Genomic DNA, 18,486 nt, shown 5'->3' on the forward strand with positions numbered 1-18,486 from the left:
TCACCCACTTTCTCTCAGCCCAGGTTAAAATCCCTGTGGAGCAGTATTTATGCACCCTTATGTTCCAATATTACTGCGCTGTAATTATGGAGCTTACACAATATTATGTAGGTGATGTTTAATAACAAGCCTTCTGTGGCTGAAGGGTAACGGGAAGTTTTGGTGGTGCTATTGAACCTGACAGAAGGTGTGTATGTATGATACTTCACAAAAATAAGCAAAATCAAGGCTTTTTCCTCGCAGGGGATCAGTGTCATTCATAGCATGACAAAAAACGCAAAATTTTGCCTCCTGGCTGGTCTACAAGACCTAAACTGTGGTAGACCTATTCCTTGCTCACAGGCTTCACACAGGCCTTTGCAACTGATGCCACTAGCCTAAAAGCAGAATGGAGCGCCTGAATCCCAAATAAAATGCTGCAAATATGCAGCACAACTTTTATTTACAGCCTTATCCAGGCCCTTTAATCCCTCCCTTCTCAAAGGAAATTGGAGGTTTACCCCCTGAATTTAGCATCATAGGTTTACGTTTACTACAGTTGTTGTTGTTGTTGTGTGTTTTTTTTTTTCCCTGCTAGATATATTTCTCATCAATTTCTCTAGAGCAGTTGTCCCCAACTTTTCTGACAGCAGGGCCCGGTAACATAGAATAACATTTTGCCACGTCCCAGTATATGTACAGCTTACACTATTCTGCTATTCTCAGCAGCTCGGCCCCGTCAGCACACTAGCTGAGAATAGCATAGGTAGTGTAAGAGAGCTGGTGTACTGTCAGGTGCAGACCTGCTGGGAATGCCAGAGAAGTGTAAGCCTTACATACATTGCTCTGCCATCCTTAGCAGCTTCTGTGTAAGCAGTGTGAGGAGAGCCGCCCGCTTCTACTGTCACTAGCTTTAGAGCCCGCTGGCAGCTGTAGTACTTCTGCCTCCTGCCATTTGCGGCCCCCAACTCACCAGCCACTGCTGACATCGATCCACAGCCCAGGGATTGGGGACCACTGCTGTAGAAAACACTGCATGAAATGCCACGAAAATCTCTCCAGAGTCAACAACTTTTTTCATTCTTAAAGTTTGCCCCTGACAAAAGGGTCCCTATTCAAAGATTTTCCCTTACCTATTGCTCTGATGACAGCTATCATTCAAATGTTGGATTTCTCTCCATTTCTGTCTTATTGACTGGAAAGTAAGACAAATAAAAAGGAGGAGAATCTCCCCCAGCACAGGTACACAAGAAAGCATAGAGGGTCTGACTCTTCCCAGCTTTATCCAAACTCATGTATGTATTTATAAAAACTTTAATAGTCCACTTCTTTAATTAACCTGTCAAAACCCTAACCCTTCCCTACCAAAAAAAAATGCAAATCCACTACTCCATATTAAAGCAGTCCTTTTTATTGACTATGAACCTGCCGCTGCACATCTGTGTTTTTTTCTTTTCTTTCGGCAGATTTAAGTAGTACTGAGGTGCTCTTAATTGTATGGTCAAATAATGAATTAGTGAAATACAGGCTACAAATTGTAGTGCTATTTTTTCTGTTTTCAGGTAGGTTTGGAGAAGAAAGCCACATCAGACACACGCTTGATCTATATGACAACTGGTGTTCTACTTCAGAAAATAGTTGGTGCCAAGAGCCTGGCAGAATTTACACACATTTTTATTGATGAGGTAGGTTTTTATGATGTTTAGAGATAATTACACATTGTTACTAAAATAGAAAGAAGGGGCAGTAATATACTGGACTGAGGTGATGGGGTCAGTAGAAAAGGTAAAAAAATTGGGATATACCAGCATGTGGAAAAAATGAAAATGAAGCAGGTGATGGAAAATGGAAACAAAAAACTGCAGCAGCAACTAAATTAACTTTGATACCATTTTCCAGTTTGCCAAAAATTGTGGATCACTGCTAGAATGCAGTTGGTATTTCTGGACCAGGAAGCATATACAGTGGTGATAAAATAACACTTTAACAGCTAAATGTTTATTTCAAACAAAGAAACTACATCTAATGGATGTTTTTGTGTGTTGTACATGTTTTAGAAGGAAAATATTAGGAGTCACATTGATAAATAGACATAAAATTACTCATTTTTTACTCCCATTTTTAGTACTCTTTTCAGTCATGCATGCTTCTGGTGTTCAGACCCCCCATTCCCTTAAAAGCTTTTTAAAGATGATGCCTGCATGTCTGAATATTCCCAGAAAGCCCCAAAACATTCATAGGGTAAATTGCTGCACAATTAAGAAGAAAAGAAGAAAAAAAATAAAGCAGTTTTTTTTGGTAAAATGTGCTTATATAATAAAGTGTTACAAACAATAAAATATATATATAGCTTGGCATGGTCTTTACCCAAAATAGCATCATGGGTGTGGTCAGACCAGTTCACTGTACAGGTTGATTCCCTGCCTTAATATAACAAATAGAGTGGGTATTTGCGCACGCCTTGTGGTCGATGCTACTAAATTCCGCCCCTATTTCCGTACCATTGACCAAGGCGCATCTTTTTCACAGACGCCAAACGCGGGCCTTATAAGGACGGGATATTCACATTCCAGCCCTTCACCTTAGGAACACTAGCACCTCCTTCCTGCGAAACTGCAAACTAACTCGGACATATCACCAGCACCTATAGAGGAATAGTGTTTTAAATCCATACTATTACTTACCTGTGTCTTCTCCCTGGCACACACCTTCGTCAAAAGAACCAATTTGTGTTATTAACGATCTCTACACATCCTCTGAGGAAGCCATTTAGGCGAAACATGTCAGGATAAGAGATGTTTATCTTCTATGAAATTATTCTTTTTGGTATATTGGGCCAAGGAATCAACCTGTATAGTGAACTGGTCTGACTACACCCATGATACTATAATGGGTTACGACCACCTCAACCTATGTATATTTTAATAACTGTTTGTAACAATTTTGCCAAAAAAAAAAAAAAACTTGGTGGCAAGAATAGATTTACATCAGGAAAAACAGCTATCTTTATGTCTATGCTGTACAATTAAGTTTATTTTGATTGGGAGCAATACTTCAATTATCCTTATACACAACTCTACATCTAGAACTGCAACAGCCTTGTTTTGTGTCCAAACCATTTCTACTATTTCTAAGCCTACAAGCTTCTGCCCTGCTTCTTTAGAATACAATTTTTGATGCAATCTATGGATCTGACCGTTTCATAATATAACCTCCCTTTCCTAGATTATCTTCTTTAGTACTAAATAATCCCCTGCTTATGTTACCAGTCATCATAAAATCAACATGCACTCATAATCCAAAACCGGGTTTAAAAACTGTAAAGGGATAAAATATTTCAGTTACAAAAACATGTTCAGGGTTTGTTCCTGCTGCCTGCTTGTAATAACTTTGGTCACCTCTGGCCAAATAACCCCACAGAATATAAACTATTTGGGGCTATGAGTACCTGAGGTTGTGTCTTTTTCTCCTGGCTTTTTTTCCATTGCACTATTTTGCAACATCTTTGATTCTAGATATGCCCAAAACTCATAGTTCACTAACTGTTTTTTGAGTACTTTGTCTGCAACATTTGAAAGAACGAATGTCTGCCACCATGAATCCCTCATGCCCTTTTTAAGTCCATTTTGTCTTTGGGGTCCTTACTTTCTCTGCCATTTGTGGCTCAGTCCTTCTCTTTGTCAGTGTGCCTGGGTTCTTTGCCTTATTGGCGAAGGTTCTTGCTGCAGTCACAAAAAGACTTTGTGGCTCAATCCATCCAGTTTTTTTGTTGACCCTAACTGTAGAGGCTTTTAGAGTTCTGCTCTTTGCCTTGTCGATTCTATTTACCTGTTTCCTTAGCAAATTCTGGTGCCTTGGCTGCAGTGACTCTGAACTGCTTTTGTCTTTTACTGACAAGCTTATCTTTGAAGAATTGCAGTCTTCTATTACACTTGATCTAATTAGACTCTGAGTTCTTACTAATATGGTTTGCTTCCTCTAGTGTTTGAAAAGTTAGACTCCTTGAAGCCACAAAGACCTTCCCATTGCACTTTCTTTTTTAAGTCTTCATGTATAGTAATTGGGGACACCCTAACATTACATTGATACCCTTAAAAATTTTTTTAGACTAATTTTTGTTTAAGAAAATGTGTTCAATACTTTGTCATCTGCTTCACCAACTGAAGATTGAAGGTTTTATGGGGATCCCCATTGTACCAGATTGTCCCTGACTAATAATGGTGACATTTACCAGATCATTGAATGCAAAGTCAGTAGCATCTCTGAATATTTATTATTAATCTTTATATAATGTATTATTATTATGATGTTTAACAGGAAGGCTAATTCTACACACAGTAGTGTTTTCCCATTTAGCATGTGGGTTGGACAGGATTTTCAGAACTCTCTTGCCTACTTTTTTCACTTAATACTTTGTTAAAGACTGTTTTCTTCGATCAGTTTACTATGACCTTGTGTAGAGTGTATCTTGGCATTATCCCTCTCATGGTTCTTTAGAATCTTTGTGCTTCCTAACCAATATTTAAACCCTTGGAATTGTTCTTTTCTCTTATAAATACTCAAGGTGGTTTGACCTTTTGTATCTGCTTTTGCAAAGTAATTGTCTGTCCTGACAGCCTTTCTGTTTTTTAATCCAGTAAGTTAAGGCTTTAGGGACTCTCTTCTGGTCTTTGGTAGTTTCAAATATTCACATGGAGGACATGTTCGGTCCCTCTACCTTGCATTTTACACGCCTACATTTTGCCACATAATCACATAATGTTTGTTAAAATGCCTTAACTTTGATAATGGTTTGTTATATACAATCCTTGTCATTGAAATTCAGCTCTGTCCTGTTTGTGTTGAAGGCTAACATTCCAAATATCAGCTGTTACCAATTTTTTTTTTAAATGTAGAATTTTCTTTAGTTTATGTAGTCAGAATGATAAAGTTGTAAAAACCTGTTTGCTCCCCCCTTCCTTTTCTGTGCTTCCCTCTGGCGATTCATATTGTCTTCACTGAAATGTCAGCAGAGGCCTGACCTTTTGGTTGCACTGGAACAGGTCTTTTCAGTGCTCAGATGCCTCCAGAGGATAAAATGACTTTACTAATTTTGTCTATGCTCCTATTTTTTGTACAGTACAAACTTTTTGCTGTCATCTATCTGTTAGGCTGGTATTGGAAATGTAGCACAAGGTATTTCCATATGGCTTGTTTTGCCCAAATAAGTTACTTCAGTATTTTTTTTTTTGGTTCCTAAAGCTCATTGATTCTTAAATAAGTTCTAAAAAAAGACATTTTTTCCAAAAATTGCTGAAAATGGCTAATGAGTGCTGGGTCATAGATATTGTGCATCTTTTATTGGCAGTATTTTTCCTTGTTTAACCCTAACACACGCTGAAGGTAATTCAGTAACAAATTATTTGTAATTTCAATTTATTCGTAGATCCAGTGACATCTTCTAGAGCAAGTGTATTAATGCATGGTGTTTTTAAGTAAACTTACATTGTGCTGGACCTGCGCATGCTTGAGATCGGCATATTTTTCTTTTTTCATGAAAAGTCTCTTTCTGCACATGTCCGAGATGCTTGGGGATGCTGAAAAGGAGCACCTAAGAGTCTCCCGGGATGCGTGACGTAGGTATCCCAGGAGGCTTTGCGCACCCTTTCATTCTCCATCTCCTAGGCCAGGGGTGTCAAACTCTGGCCTGCAGCGTTTTTTTTCTTGGCCCCTCAAAGAAATCTTACATATGAATTGCAGCTGACCCGCCGCTGCATTGAAATAACGCCGCTACTACAAATCCCAGCATCAATCGCGTCTATAGGCCATTGTCCTCTCTGCCTATGCGTGGCCCCACATTGGACTGTTTTATAGACGCAGGAAATTGTAGAAGCAGTGCTATTTCAGTTTCAAGTTTGGCCCACGACTTGGTCTAAGTTTTTAATCATGGCCCATGTATTTGAGTTTGACACCCCTGGCCTAGGCGATCGTGAATTAGAGGCCGGTGCTGCACCCTTTTGCACTTAAAAACATTTTTTTACTTTACTTAAAAAGGTTTTCTACCCTTTGATGTAAAGTGAAATTTCTGAGTTTAGGTACGCTTTAACACTGGCAGGCACTTCAACAATCTAAATCTTGGAATAAAATGAAAATATGAATTCTGACATCTTTGGAAAAGGTAATAAAATAAGGTAGCCAGTGCAGCTAAAATGTTAGTTGGCACCTAACTTCTAGAATATGACCTAATTCTTGAACTGTTCTAAAACTTACTGTTAAGACAATGGGGTTTATGAAACTTCCTTTGACTGGTCCTTTGTCTATTGCTAGATAAAATTAATTGGTTATAAATCCCAGGCTTCATACTACCATTGGAGAGTTCTCCCTAGCCTCTTTTAGCTGGTGCTCCACCTGGCACTTTTCAGTAACCACCCAGCTGTTTTTGGGTGGTTTTTGAAGAGTTGGGTCACAATACTGCTATTATGACTCTTCTACTGTTGGTAACTATAGTTTTTTGTTTGCTTTGTACCTGCAAGCACAGCTTCTTCAGTGCTACACTATGCTTAAAGAATGTATCTTGCGCACCAGACATGTCTCATTCTCACATATTAACTTTTTTTCATTTTTTTTAGGTCCATGAGCGCACTGAAGAAATGGATTTTCTACTGATGATTGTTCGCAAACTTTTGCGCACCAATTCACGGATGGTGAAGGTAAGTAGCATGTGCATTTGTCGTATTTTGAGGCATTAGGTTTTTTTTTGTGCTTTAATTGATGGACGAGTGTGGATTTATCCTAATTCGGATAATTCTTCAGCTAACAGTTTGTACATGTATTTTCTTGTTCTTAAAGTGAATCTTTATTATAAACCTTTGCTGACTTTGCTAGACCTCACTGAAGCAATTTATTCTCTCATCAGAAACTAAAACGTCATGTTTTTAGCTAGTCTTATTATTTCCTTTGCCTGTTAAATGTTGTTTGCAGTGTGGTCATTGGTTCCTTTATATCTTGGGTTAACAGGTGTGTGCATTGCCTGATTTATGAAGGGGTAAACTACTATAAGATACAAATCAAAAATAGATAAAACCTGGGTTGGCGTTGTTTTAGTAGCATTTTTTATTAAAATAAACCAGACATTGCACATGTTTATTTTACTCTGCTATATGCTAGGTTGGCTATAACTGGGTTAAAATTACCCTAGTTAGTCTTTGTAAATAAAACTTCTTTTTCCCTTGGGCTAGATGGCATTCATCTGTGACCGGTGTAATGTGTTGTGATTAAGATTTTTCTCATGTTCACTTGAATTAATTTCTAAACTTTGCCCTAGGCTAGTGGAAATATGAAATTGTTTGCATTAAATTGAGCTTTGGCTGAAGCAACATGTAAATTCTGGATTCCAATTATTACCAATATCTTGTATGTGTGTTTCTAGCATTTTTGACAGGGAAACAGGTTGGTTTGTTTGTAAATTGTCAAGAGAACTGTTTTAAATTTTTCCTGAACACTCCATATTTTTTAGTAAGATTTGGTTTGTGCTCTGTGAAGGTTAATATTGTTGGCTGTTTTTCCCCCATTTAAAACTTTCATGCTCCCCTGTCTTCAAGGGCTTGGCTCATCATCCCATCAAAGAAATGTAAGCACAAAATAATTAAAATATTAAAGGTTTAAATATGTTCAAAACACAAGTCAGAAAAAAAACTTTTTATTTATTATTATTACACTTGTAAAGTGTCCTTGTTTCTTATACTGAGTTTAATGAAATGGTGTTTAAGGTAAATCATTAATTAGGCAACTTACATATTCAACACACCTGAAAGGGAAAACGGAGGTATTGAGCCTGATTTATTAAAACTCTCCAAGGCTGCAGAGGATACACTTTCATCAGTGAGGTTTGGTGATCCAGCAAACCTGGAATGGCATCTGCTATTTGTTTGCAAAAATTTTCAGTCCTGGACCAAATCCATTCCAGATTTGCTGTGTCACTCAGCTTCACCAATGAAAGTGTATCCTCCCCAACCTTGGAGAGCTTTAATAAATCAGGTCCATTGCGTGAGCAAAAAAGGTCTGAGGCCACTTCTTCTCGGTAGTACATAGTAATCTGCTTTTAAATTTCCCGCTCCCAGAATCCATCACTCCACCGCATCACCCGGAAGATGTCACATCTCCCCGGGTGATGCAACTGTCCTACCTCACCCCCTGGATCCACGGACAGCTCTTGGTGCTCGCATCACATCTTCGGGGTGATGCGATCAGCAATAGTAAATTCCGGGGGAGATGCCAGCGGGAAATCGCCGCTGGCATCACCCATGGAATTTACTATTGCTGATCGCATCACCAGTTAGATGCGATGCATAATGCAGAAGTCCTGCATGGTGCATCGCATCTAACTGATATTAGGTGCAGCGGCGTGACCGGGTCCCGGGTGGCATTTAAAAGCAGATAACTCAGTAATCTGCTTTTAAATTTCCCGCCAAGCCACGCCTCTCAACGGACAGACGCCCTGCCATCACAGCAGGACTGTTAAATTGCCGCTGGAGCGCGGGGCGCAGGTAAGTGGGGCTTTTAAGCTTGCCGCTTTTTGCAAGTGGATTCCACCCTGAGTCACACTCGGGATTACCGCTAGGGGGGTTAATTGGCTTCCCCCCAAAATAATGACCTAGGACTCTATTAAAGATTAACATACATAAACATCAACATACATAGGATACATACATAAGATATCATATGACTATTATAGGGACATTAGATTGTGAGCCCCTTTAAAGGACAGCTAGTGACATGACTATGGACTTTGTAAAAGCGCTGTGTAATATGTCCACGCTATATACTGTGTAATAATTAAAGATTAATATTTATTATTATTAAACTTTGTGTATTTTCTTTCCAAGAAACGTTGGCCATTACGTACCCTGGACAGTGTAAATACTAATTCCCATAAAGCTAAATTAAATTGGCAGTAAAGTCGAGAAGTCAAGATTGCTAACCCAAAGGGAATATTTAGAATTGTTAACTGTATCTAAGCATCACCTATCTCTACTACTGGTGCACTTTCAGGAATTTGAGTGTGTATATGCTCTCCTATGCTTACATCCTTCTAGATAGTGTGAGATCTAAGGCATTGCTGTCTCTTTTTGTTAGGAAATTTTAAGTTAGATTTTCACTGTGTTGCTTATTGTTGTCTTTGCTCTGGAGTCTTCTGTGACAAAAGACCATCCTTAAAGAAGCAAGGCCTACTGGCGACATGTCATTTGCGCACTCTGCCTGGCTGTTTTGAGCACAGTTTCCAGAGTACAAAACTATTGTAATTGGGAAATGTTTCTGTGGTGTTTACTTCTTCCCTGAAATAAGGAAGCAAATCCTTACCTTTACCAAGAGGGCCGTTCCGGTACAGACAAAGTAAAGAACAAATTTTAGATAAAAAATAATTTAGGAAGCAAATATTATTAGAGCACACAAAATTACTCCTATGTAATATATGTTGCCAAGCCTTATGTAATGAAAATATAAGAGGGGAAGAAAAGGCTTTTAGACAAAAATTATCTGTATTTACAGTATGGAGATGGGAGATCTGTAAATACAGATAATTTTTGCCTAAATGCCTTTTCCTCTCCTCTTGTATTATCATAATATAGGAAGCAGTTGGAAAAAATATATGATTGGAGAATCCACAATTTATTGCCAAACAAATATAGACAACGAGTATTCGGGATCCTGTAAATCTCCCTTTATAAGAGGTCTCTAGATTAAGGAAATTGCCAGTAAAACACGATAGCGTAGCACAAAGACAGGATGTTGGCATTAGTGAAAGATCAACTTATAGGACACTAAAGGCAGTGCTATTAACTAATGCTTTGAAATGCTTTGAGATGCTTTGAAATCTGCAAAAAGTGCTAGGAGTCATACATTATGTTCTCTTGACTGCATTACATTACTGCATTCAGCATAGAAAAATCACAAACTTCTAAAATTGCCTGTAGGAATTTAGCAACAATGTCTATAAGGAAGGATTCAGGGTTTCCCCCTAGGTGTACATTTTGCTCATAGTATTGCAGCATGGAAATATTCATGGCTCTTGGCAGTGAAGGCTTAAAATAAAAGTGAAAAACTGTGGAGCTGCCTATCTTGTCATTTAGTTGTCCTCTAAATGAAACGGAGCCATCTTGGCTTGAATAGGCGTTGGAGTCCCTCTAGATAGAGATGAAAAGGGCTGATGTATGCTGATGTAAAAAGATGTATTTGTAAGTTGATGTTTATAGCAGTATGTATAGAAAACCAGTATGTTCAACAAATATGAAAAACATAACTTTTCATTTAAAAAAGGTAGGTAGGTTTTGGACCATATATGCAATATATCTGTTGGGTGACAAGTTTGTGCTGGTAGTACAAAATAATGTTTATTATATTATGTCGAGTATTTTGCAAAATGCCTTGGTGTGTGTAAAAAAATCTTTTTTCTTATTTTCACAGGTAATTTTGATGTCTGCCACTATAAACTGCAGAGAGTTTGCGGAATATTTTGCTTTGCCGGTCCTTAACCAACTGGTCCCAGCATATATTTTCAATGTTGAAGGAAAGCTTTATGATATTGAGGTGTTCTACCTTGATGACTTGAAGCATATTCCTAGACAAAAGGTAAACTTAACTCTTATGTTATGTTGTCTTGGGTGGTTGGGGAATTTGTATGTTTCAAATTATTTGTAAAGATGCCTTTTCTACAGTTTTCTGTTGTGACAGTTCTTGCCTAGCACACTTAAGCACCTAAATCAGGGGTGTCCAAACTTTTTGCAAAGAGGGCCAGATTTGGTGAGGTGAAAAAGTGTGTGGGCGTGGTCTGCGCAGGTCCTGCACAGCACACGCCCACCAGGTGTGAGGGATTACCCGTGCCCAGAGTCTGGTGTCAGTTCGGGCTCCATGCAGAGCATGTTCTTGGATTCAGAGTGAACATGATCCGTGCGAATCCCGCACAGCACATGCCCACTATAATGACATAGGGGATTCCCTGTGATGACAGAGGCTGCGGGCAGGTGGAAATCTGAACACGGGCTGCAATTAGCCCTCAGGACGGACTTTGGACATGCCTGACTTAAAATAAAGACCTCATGATGAGGTTTAGTGGTTTCACTCTGTGACTAACGGGTAGCCGTGTTATGTTGTTTTCCCTGTGTAGATAATTGGGGCTTGTACATGGTATGATCTATTAGATGTTAAGGAACGAATATCATAAAGTCTAAGCAATTGGAGGAGATTCCTCTTGTGTCTTCTCAGACTAAATTGCAATTTGCACACCCAGCCATGTCATGTATAACTTTTCACCAGCATAGGCATCAGCTGAGTCATGTGGTTACTTTAAAGCCCCATCTACACAGAACAAGGCCTAGCTTACTAAAGCTGAGGATTAAATGTAGTAGATGAAGGCGGCAAATAGGTTTGTATGTGTACTTCTCAGATCTCAAACCTTATTTTGTCAAACTCGCATCAAATGGTTGCAGGGTAAACTCAAAAATACAAATATATTTTTTGAATGCCTGGTAAGTATGTTAGAGTCCCTGCTTTATAAATAGAGCACTAAAGGACATTATTTGTAATTGTGCAACTTAAACCAATCTCAACTTCTTAAATCAAAGAGTTTTAAATTGTTGGAGAAAACAGTAGATTATGTGCAAATGCTGGTATTTGGTGTTTATGTTCCACTAGTAGCCCATTCATATTTTTTTGTCTGTCCACACATGTCATTGTGAGTTTTAAAATGAGCATCAGGGGTAATCTGGACTTCCTTGTCTTGTGTATGTGTATGGCCATTTATATAAGCCTTGGAGTTTCCTTACATCCAGGACATCCAGTGCCATAGTGTCCTAATGTAGTTTATATGCAGTGCCAGACTAATCTGTTGAATGCGTAAGGCACCTCTGGACATGAGCAATCATTCTCTATGGTGTACAGGCTTTAGTAAGTAAAACTCCCTCCTTTCTCCCTTCCTTGGAAATAAACCTACCTTAAGTCATAGAAAGAAAAGCTGAAAGTTGGCTAGATAGAATTTTATAATGTAGTTCTTTGTCCACTTTTAAAAGTGCGATTGGCCTGTAGTTGCTAAACTTTGTACTATTCTTGCTTTCTTTAGCGCTCACAGTGGATGAGCCTCATTTAGATGACTGGGGAAAAAAATGATTGGAAATGGAGATTCTATTAGTAGTTCAGAATATTTATAATATTGGGCCAAGAAGGCACCTTGCTTCGGGCTTTCCCCAAGTTTAAAAAATCTTGGAGCTACATTAAATTCTTTACCAAGAGAGTCCTGGAGATTATGGATTATTTGTTCCGAGAAATGGGCAAAGTTGAAGTCATGTTGAAAGTTAATCATTTTTTGTACTTCTAGTTGGAGACTGCAACTCGGACTTTTGGTGAACCATTGATTAGCAAGGAATTGTTTGAAATTGCAACAACTTTAATGCAGCTGTTTGATGACATGGAAAAAGAGGAGAGGCAAGTTTATATTTTTTATGACTTTTTTCAAAATCATGTTATATGATTTCAAAAGATAGGAATGTGAATGTGCCTAAGGAGTAAAAATATTTCGGCTCGGTCACCAAGCACAAAGGTGGGCGAGCAAAATTTCCTGTCCTTTCTTTAACTGCATAGTAAAGGATTGAACACAGTAGGCTAACTCAGGATAATCACTTCTACTACTAGCATACCTAATTTTTTTTTCATTTTTGCTAGTGTCCGACAAGGATGGACAGTTTTTCTTTGCTTTGCCCAAACCTTTTTTTTGCGGTTAGTAAAGAACTCCCATGTTTTCAATTTTGATAGTGAAGGGTAAAAACATATGTTCAACTGTATTGCTGTGTGCTATACTGCAAGACATAGTAAGACACAGACTCTTGCGTGGCGCCCGTTGTGATGCTGATTTTTTTTTTTAATACACTGAATGGGGCAACATTGAAAAAACATACCCCATCGTAATGAATAACAAGGAACATCAGACATTGCTTTCTATGCATTGTCTGATGCTTTCTGCTTAGTGGCACCAAAGCTTAAAGGAGAATTACCTTGTTGTACAGTTGTCACATGTAACTGTACCTGCATTGGAAAATTCCTCTCCACCACATATTACAAAATTTGTAACATAGGCATGTTCAACACATAATGACTGCTTTTTTCCCAGAAGTCTCTGAAGCTTTTGTAGCTTCCTCAAATTTTAGTAAAATTAGAAATGAGCATAATCTCTTGAAAATGAGGTTCTTTAAGCATTACTCTCATAGATCTAAAAGTTAGGCTGTGGCAGTTTGGAGGTCGTACTTCACAACAGCATTATATTGAGGATCCAGATGCACTGCCTGTGCTTGAAAGCCTGTTATTTCTAGTGTTGAGCTATTATTAAAGCCTCCTTTTTCTTGTAAATCTTTCTGCGCCACATCTTCAATGTTATATAACAGACACGTGTCCCTGTCTGCTGGGCACACTGCTATGCATTCAGTGCCTTCCCCTTATTTTTTTTTTCAATTAAGGTTTAATAAAGGAAAGGTTATTTCTTAGGATGTCTGAAACTTCTAAAATAAAAAAAGGAAAGCGTAAATCAGGTGTAACCAGAGACACTGAGTAATCTGGACATGTTTCTATATTTTGCAGCCCATGGTTAATACAGCGAAAACACAATCCATATCATGGGAAGTGTAAAACAGTGTTTTTTTATGTACAGATAGCTGGAATTTATTTTTCAAAAGAGGTTCAATGTGGTTCTTAGATTTGCGAAATGCTCTGCATTCTAGCTTTCTTTAAAGTTGGTTTGATCCCACTTATGCCTTCACTGGCTTCTGAACTGCACAGTGTAAGAATGGGCAGATTGGGAATTTTTTTTTTTTTTTTTTTTTTTTTTTTTTTTTTTTACACAATACACCCTTTGTCTTGGCTTGTAATTACTAGACAGAGGAGCATCAAACGTATAACACCTGGTAATGAATGCCTTAAGCTGGGTACACACATGCAATAATTGTCTTAAGCTGGGTACACACATGCAATAATTGTCGTTGAAAAGGATCTTTCACGATCCTTTCCAGCCACTAAGGACTGCATGATGCATGAACAAGTGCTGTACATACAGCATCGTTCTGCTCTATGGAGAGAGGAGGGGGAGAACCACTGAGCAGCACCCTGATGCGCTCTCTCCCTCTTCACTTCCATTAGTTCGTCGCCCTGAGCTGATTATCGGACGAGAACCATTGCAAGTGTGTACGTAGCCTTAGCCTAAATTCTTAAACCAAAGACAGATGTACTTTAAAGGCTACCAGCCCTTAGAAAAACATAGGGACTGCCATTGCCAACCAGCTTTTGGAAGCTACAGTCACCCTGGTGACTAGTGTTTTAAAAAATAAAAAAAATAAACAAATGTGAATATAATTTTTGATCTTGTAATTGTTTTGTTTGATTTGTGTCATATTAATTTCCCGCAGGAAGATCACAGCCTCAAAATTTAACACAGATCCGAACAGTGTGTTGGTTTTCTTGCCAGGTAAATTGCTGCCTTTCTTTTAAGGCCAAGAGAATGAGCCCTCCAAGTGAAAGTGATATTGCGTGTTTTTCCCCCTAAATTAAGACAACCTCTCCTCCTCCTGTGTCACTGTCTGTATCTATCTGTCATTTGCAATCTCTATTTAATGTACAGTGCTGTGTAAAATGTTGGTGCTATATAAATCATGTTTAATAATAATAACCCCCTCCCATGCAGTTTTAGAAAAGGTTAACCCATTACAAACTAGCACACAACTTTGAGAACTGTACTAGTACTGTGACTGAATTCTCAGCAGCCTTTTGGCACTTCAGAGTACTTTTTCTTGCTGAGTAACAGGTCTGGAGTTTGACAGCTTTTGACTTATCACTGAGTGGCATGGCGCTAATACTATACAATGTTTGCTCATTATTCCTTGCTTTCTTCTGTCTAACATCATACAGAAAGTCATTGAACAACATTGCTTAGTATCTTTTTTAAAAATTGTGTAAAGCATAACTTTGCTGAGGACCGTATTGTAATAATGGGAAAAGTAAACTACTTCTGTCAACTAAGCACAGGACTTACTACTATTTTATCGTTTTAACCTAATTAAATGACATCAAAAATACATAGTACATATTGGCTTTAAAGCAGAACTAAACCCACAATACCTGCTTGTCCCTGTTCCCTCTCAGGGCGCCACCTTCTTTCTGGAGATGATTTTCGGCAATCTTGATTGGCCAGGTTAGGACGATTTACCTCCCCCCTCAGGCGTGCAGGAGTTCATTCATTCCCAGCATGCGCAAGGGAATCCGGAATTGCCGGGTATCCTGACAACCAAAGCTGAGCTTTACAGCTCACTTCTTTTGACAGAGACCTGAAATGCTCAGACAGGTAGGAGGGATTATTGCAGAAGGGGTATTGCCTGTTCCTCTCTGCAATAATGACATGCCTGTTCATGGATTTCTAAAAGTGGACCTTTAATTCGGCTTTGAATCAATATCACCTACTCAAAGCGGAACTATTCTTTATTCCTTAATTGAGTCCCACACCGTCCTGGAATCATCCTTTTTCTGTTGCCGGGCGCCACCATCTTCGCCCATCTTCTTTCTTCTCCTCGCCATGTCACCAAATCTCAGTTGGGAGACATAGCTGTAAATGGGGGAGAAAGAGTGCCAATTTCACTGTGGATGCGTGCAATTGCCCCCCTCTCCCGTTTCAGGAAAAAGCCCCTGCATGTGCCGGAAATCGGGCCTGGCTGCAAGGATATTTGAAGGAGTCTCTGTGCTCCCATTAAGTCTTTACCACAGCAGTGGTAAAGACAGAAGTAGGGCTCCTTTTTTTTTTTTTTTTTTTTTTAAATAATTTTTATATACCCTTTTTAATTTTAATTTATCTACCCTTTTATGTAAAATAAAAGTTTTGTAGTTTATGATATTATATGATGATTATATTATGTGATATTGTTATGTCCGCTTTAAAGGTGGGCTTAACATGATTTCAATACGGTAACTTGCCAATAGGTGGGTGTTTTAACGCACTATGCAGGGGTACTTTAAATTTAGGATGGCATGCTAATGCACATGTACAATTAAGTATTGGACTGCAGGACTATTGGACTTGGAGCACAGAACACTAAACCATGCCTTTTTCAGTTATGGTGTTTAAAAAACAAAATCAATTTTTCTATTTCCTGACTGCTTATTTTGAATGAATTGACTGCCTTGTCATAAAATGCAAGCTAATGTTCACTATACTTCACACTAACACACATAAATGTTAATGAATATGACTGAAATTTAGTAATGAATTTTATTGAAAATCAAAAATGTAAAAAAATTAAAGTGCAAAAAATGTAATCCTGTGCCTAGCTTTTGTTGTGCACAGCAAAGTTGTAGTTACATTCTAGTTTCTGCCCCCTTTTAATACTATTTCTTTCCATACTCTTTAATGTTAATCTAAACTGAGTGAGATTTGTACAGGCTTTTATGGTGTGATAAAAAATGACTAACGCTTTGTCATAGTAGCAAACTGACATTTTGCCTCTCTGCGTTAATCAGTCGGCTATAGAGCCTGAGAGAAAGAACAAGGTTCCTGACCAGTTTTATTGGGCGTGTTTATGGGTGCGTTGAATCGTGCTCTAATTGTACATTATTCAGGACACTGAGCAGCCTTTTAGGTGAAGTTGTTGAGGGTAATGATGTAGCTGAGGCAGGAAGCACACAAACCACAAAGCAGTACTGTACGCACTGGCAAATGTATGCGTAGCCTGCAGTGCCTTGCAAAATGTCCTTCCTGTCAGTCATTTAATTTATCTAGGCCTCTCAGCCTTAGGTTTATAAATGTCACTACTCGTTTGTTGAAGATAATGTAAATAACATGCAATTATTCCCTTTTCCCCCCTTTTCTATTGTTTGCTGCTTTTTCCACAAGGCTCTTTTCATTCTTTATTTGTGCACATGCTGCGGCTTCTTTGTATAGGCTTTTAATTCATAAGGTCCGCAGCTCCTTGTATATATTGGTCTACTGTTCTCCCCCCGCCATGTATTTGAATACAATTTATTTAAAACTGAATTTTATTTTTTGTCAGTCGTCATAATGTCTGCTTATAGATTTCATTTATGTTGGACAAGATGAAACAAAAACTGCCAGCTTTGTGAAATCTCTGAACGCTTCTCCCATGATAATTATTGGACATTTTTACCATGAAGATTGTAGTCCAGCAAACCCATTTCCTTAAGGAAAACTGCACGTGTATGCTTCAGTGCTGTTAGAGATGTTTTTTGGATGCTTACTGGTGGAGTTCAAGGTTTGGCAAATGATAATATCCAAATAAACATGAAATTGTACAAAAATAATTCAATGAGGTTAATAAGTGAATAAAATTGTGTATTGAAGCAAATCAAATTTGTGCTATGTGGACCATATATGCTTGTAAGCTGCTACTATGACAAAGCACAGCTCTGACAGACAGCTCAGTCCTGGCAGAGCAGATGCCTTAAATATCTCATCTTTTGCTTGCTCCTCTTATTAGCAAGTCCCTTTTGAGCACATGAGAATTGCAGCACAATTGGCTGTATGTGCGGCTTTTTCCCTTTCATAAGGGGATTCCAGCAAGATGATAGGTAAATTTAAAACTTGTATTTGCAAGTAAAAAGTAAATTGAATGGTCCATGAAAGTAAAGCTAAAGGCTCTTGCATGACAATCTAAACAAGCAATGAATCGGGGTACTTTGTGATACATACGGCTTTTAAAATAAATGTAATTATTACTTATACTGACTGAGCCAAAGATTTCATTCTCATGCTCCCCCTTTCAGGCACACAGATTTTGTGGGGGGTGCTAAGAACTGCGAAGAGTAAATGCAGATGCACCTATAGTTGAAGTGTGTCTATACCCCAAAACTTTTTGTTTTAGGTAGAATAACAAAGGATTAGAACTCCTCACAGATTTTCTTGTGGTTGATTTCTCCATTTGGGTGAGATAATTTTCTGGAAAGGGTAAAGACAACAGCAGCAAAGGCAGAATGCAAAATCCCCATTTTAAGTTAGGACAGGTTCTGCAAGGGGGATCAAACAGTTCCCGAAAACTAGCAACTTGTCAGCCACTTGGTCTCTTGCACCACAGCATTGGTTCTTAAAGAACCAATGAACATTGGCTGGTTCAGTTCTTTACTGCTACCGATTCATCCTCCGTGAGGCGGCTGTGGTTAGAAGCTCCATGCAGTGACATCCCCTGAAGAAAGCAGTTCACTGGCATGAAGAGACAATACCTACACTGCAGTGTCACTGTCTGAGTATGGCCTTAATGAGATAAATGCTAGAACAAACCAGATTGTGGAGCAGCTACTACTGCATTCTTACACCAGAAGGTAAAAGGTTGACATCCAGGATGCCGGATAGGATTTCTGTTTCTTGTCTGGTTTTAATCTATATATAATAAACCTATTAAATTCTGTGTTTTACAGGCATATTTGAAATCAACTTTATGCATGAACTGTTCACAAACATGGTTCACAAAAGGTACAGTGATTTTTTTTTTCTTC

General features: G+C 38.5%; 1 protein-coding gene across 1 annotated transcript in view; it reads left to right on the forward strand.

Annotated features, from left to right (window-relative positions):
• Window positions 1-18,486, forward strand: part of TDRD9 (tudor domain containing 9) — a 76,885-nt gene that overhangs the window by 22,510 nt on the left and 35,889 nt on the right. Inside the window, exons 5-10 of the mRNA XM_072427853.1 lie at window positions 1,542-1,664; window positions 6,588-6,668; window positions 10,423-10,587; window positions 12,329-12,439; window positions 14,407-14,461; window positions 18,409-18,463. Coding sequence (XP_072283954.1) covers window positions 1,542-1,664; window positions 6,588-6,668; window positions 10,423-10,587; window positions 12,329-12,439; window positions 14,407-14,461; window positions 18,409-18,463 — 590 coding nt within the window. The remainder of the gene's footprint in view (window positions 1-1,541; window positions 1,665-6,587; window positions 6,669-10,422; window positions 10,588-12,328; window positions 12,440-14,406; window positions 14,462-18,408; window positions 18,464-18,486) is intronic.

Source organism: Pyxicephalus adspersus, chromosome 12, assembly GCF_032062135.1.
Source record: "Pyxicephalus adspersus chromosome 12, UCB_Pads_2.0, whole genome shotgun sequence".
In the NCBI taxonomy this organism is placed as follows: domain Eukaryota; kingdom Metazoa; phylum Chordata; class Amphibia; order Anura; family Pyxicephalidae; genus Pyxicephalus; species Pyxicephalus adspersus.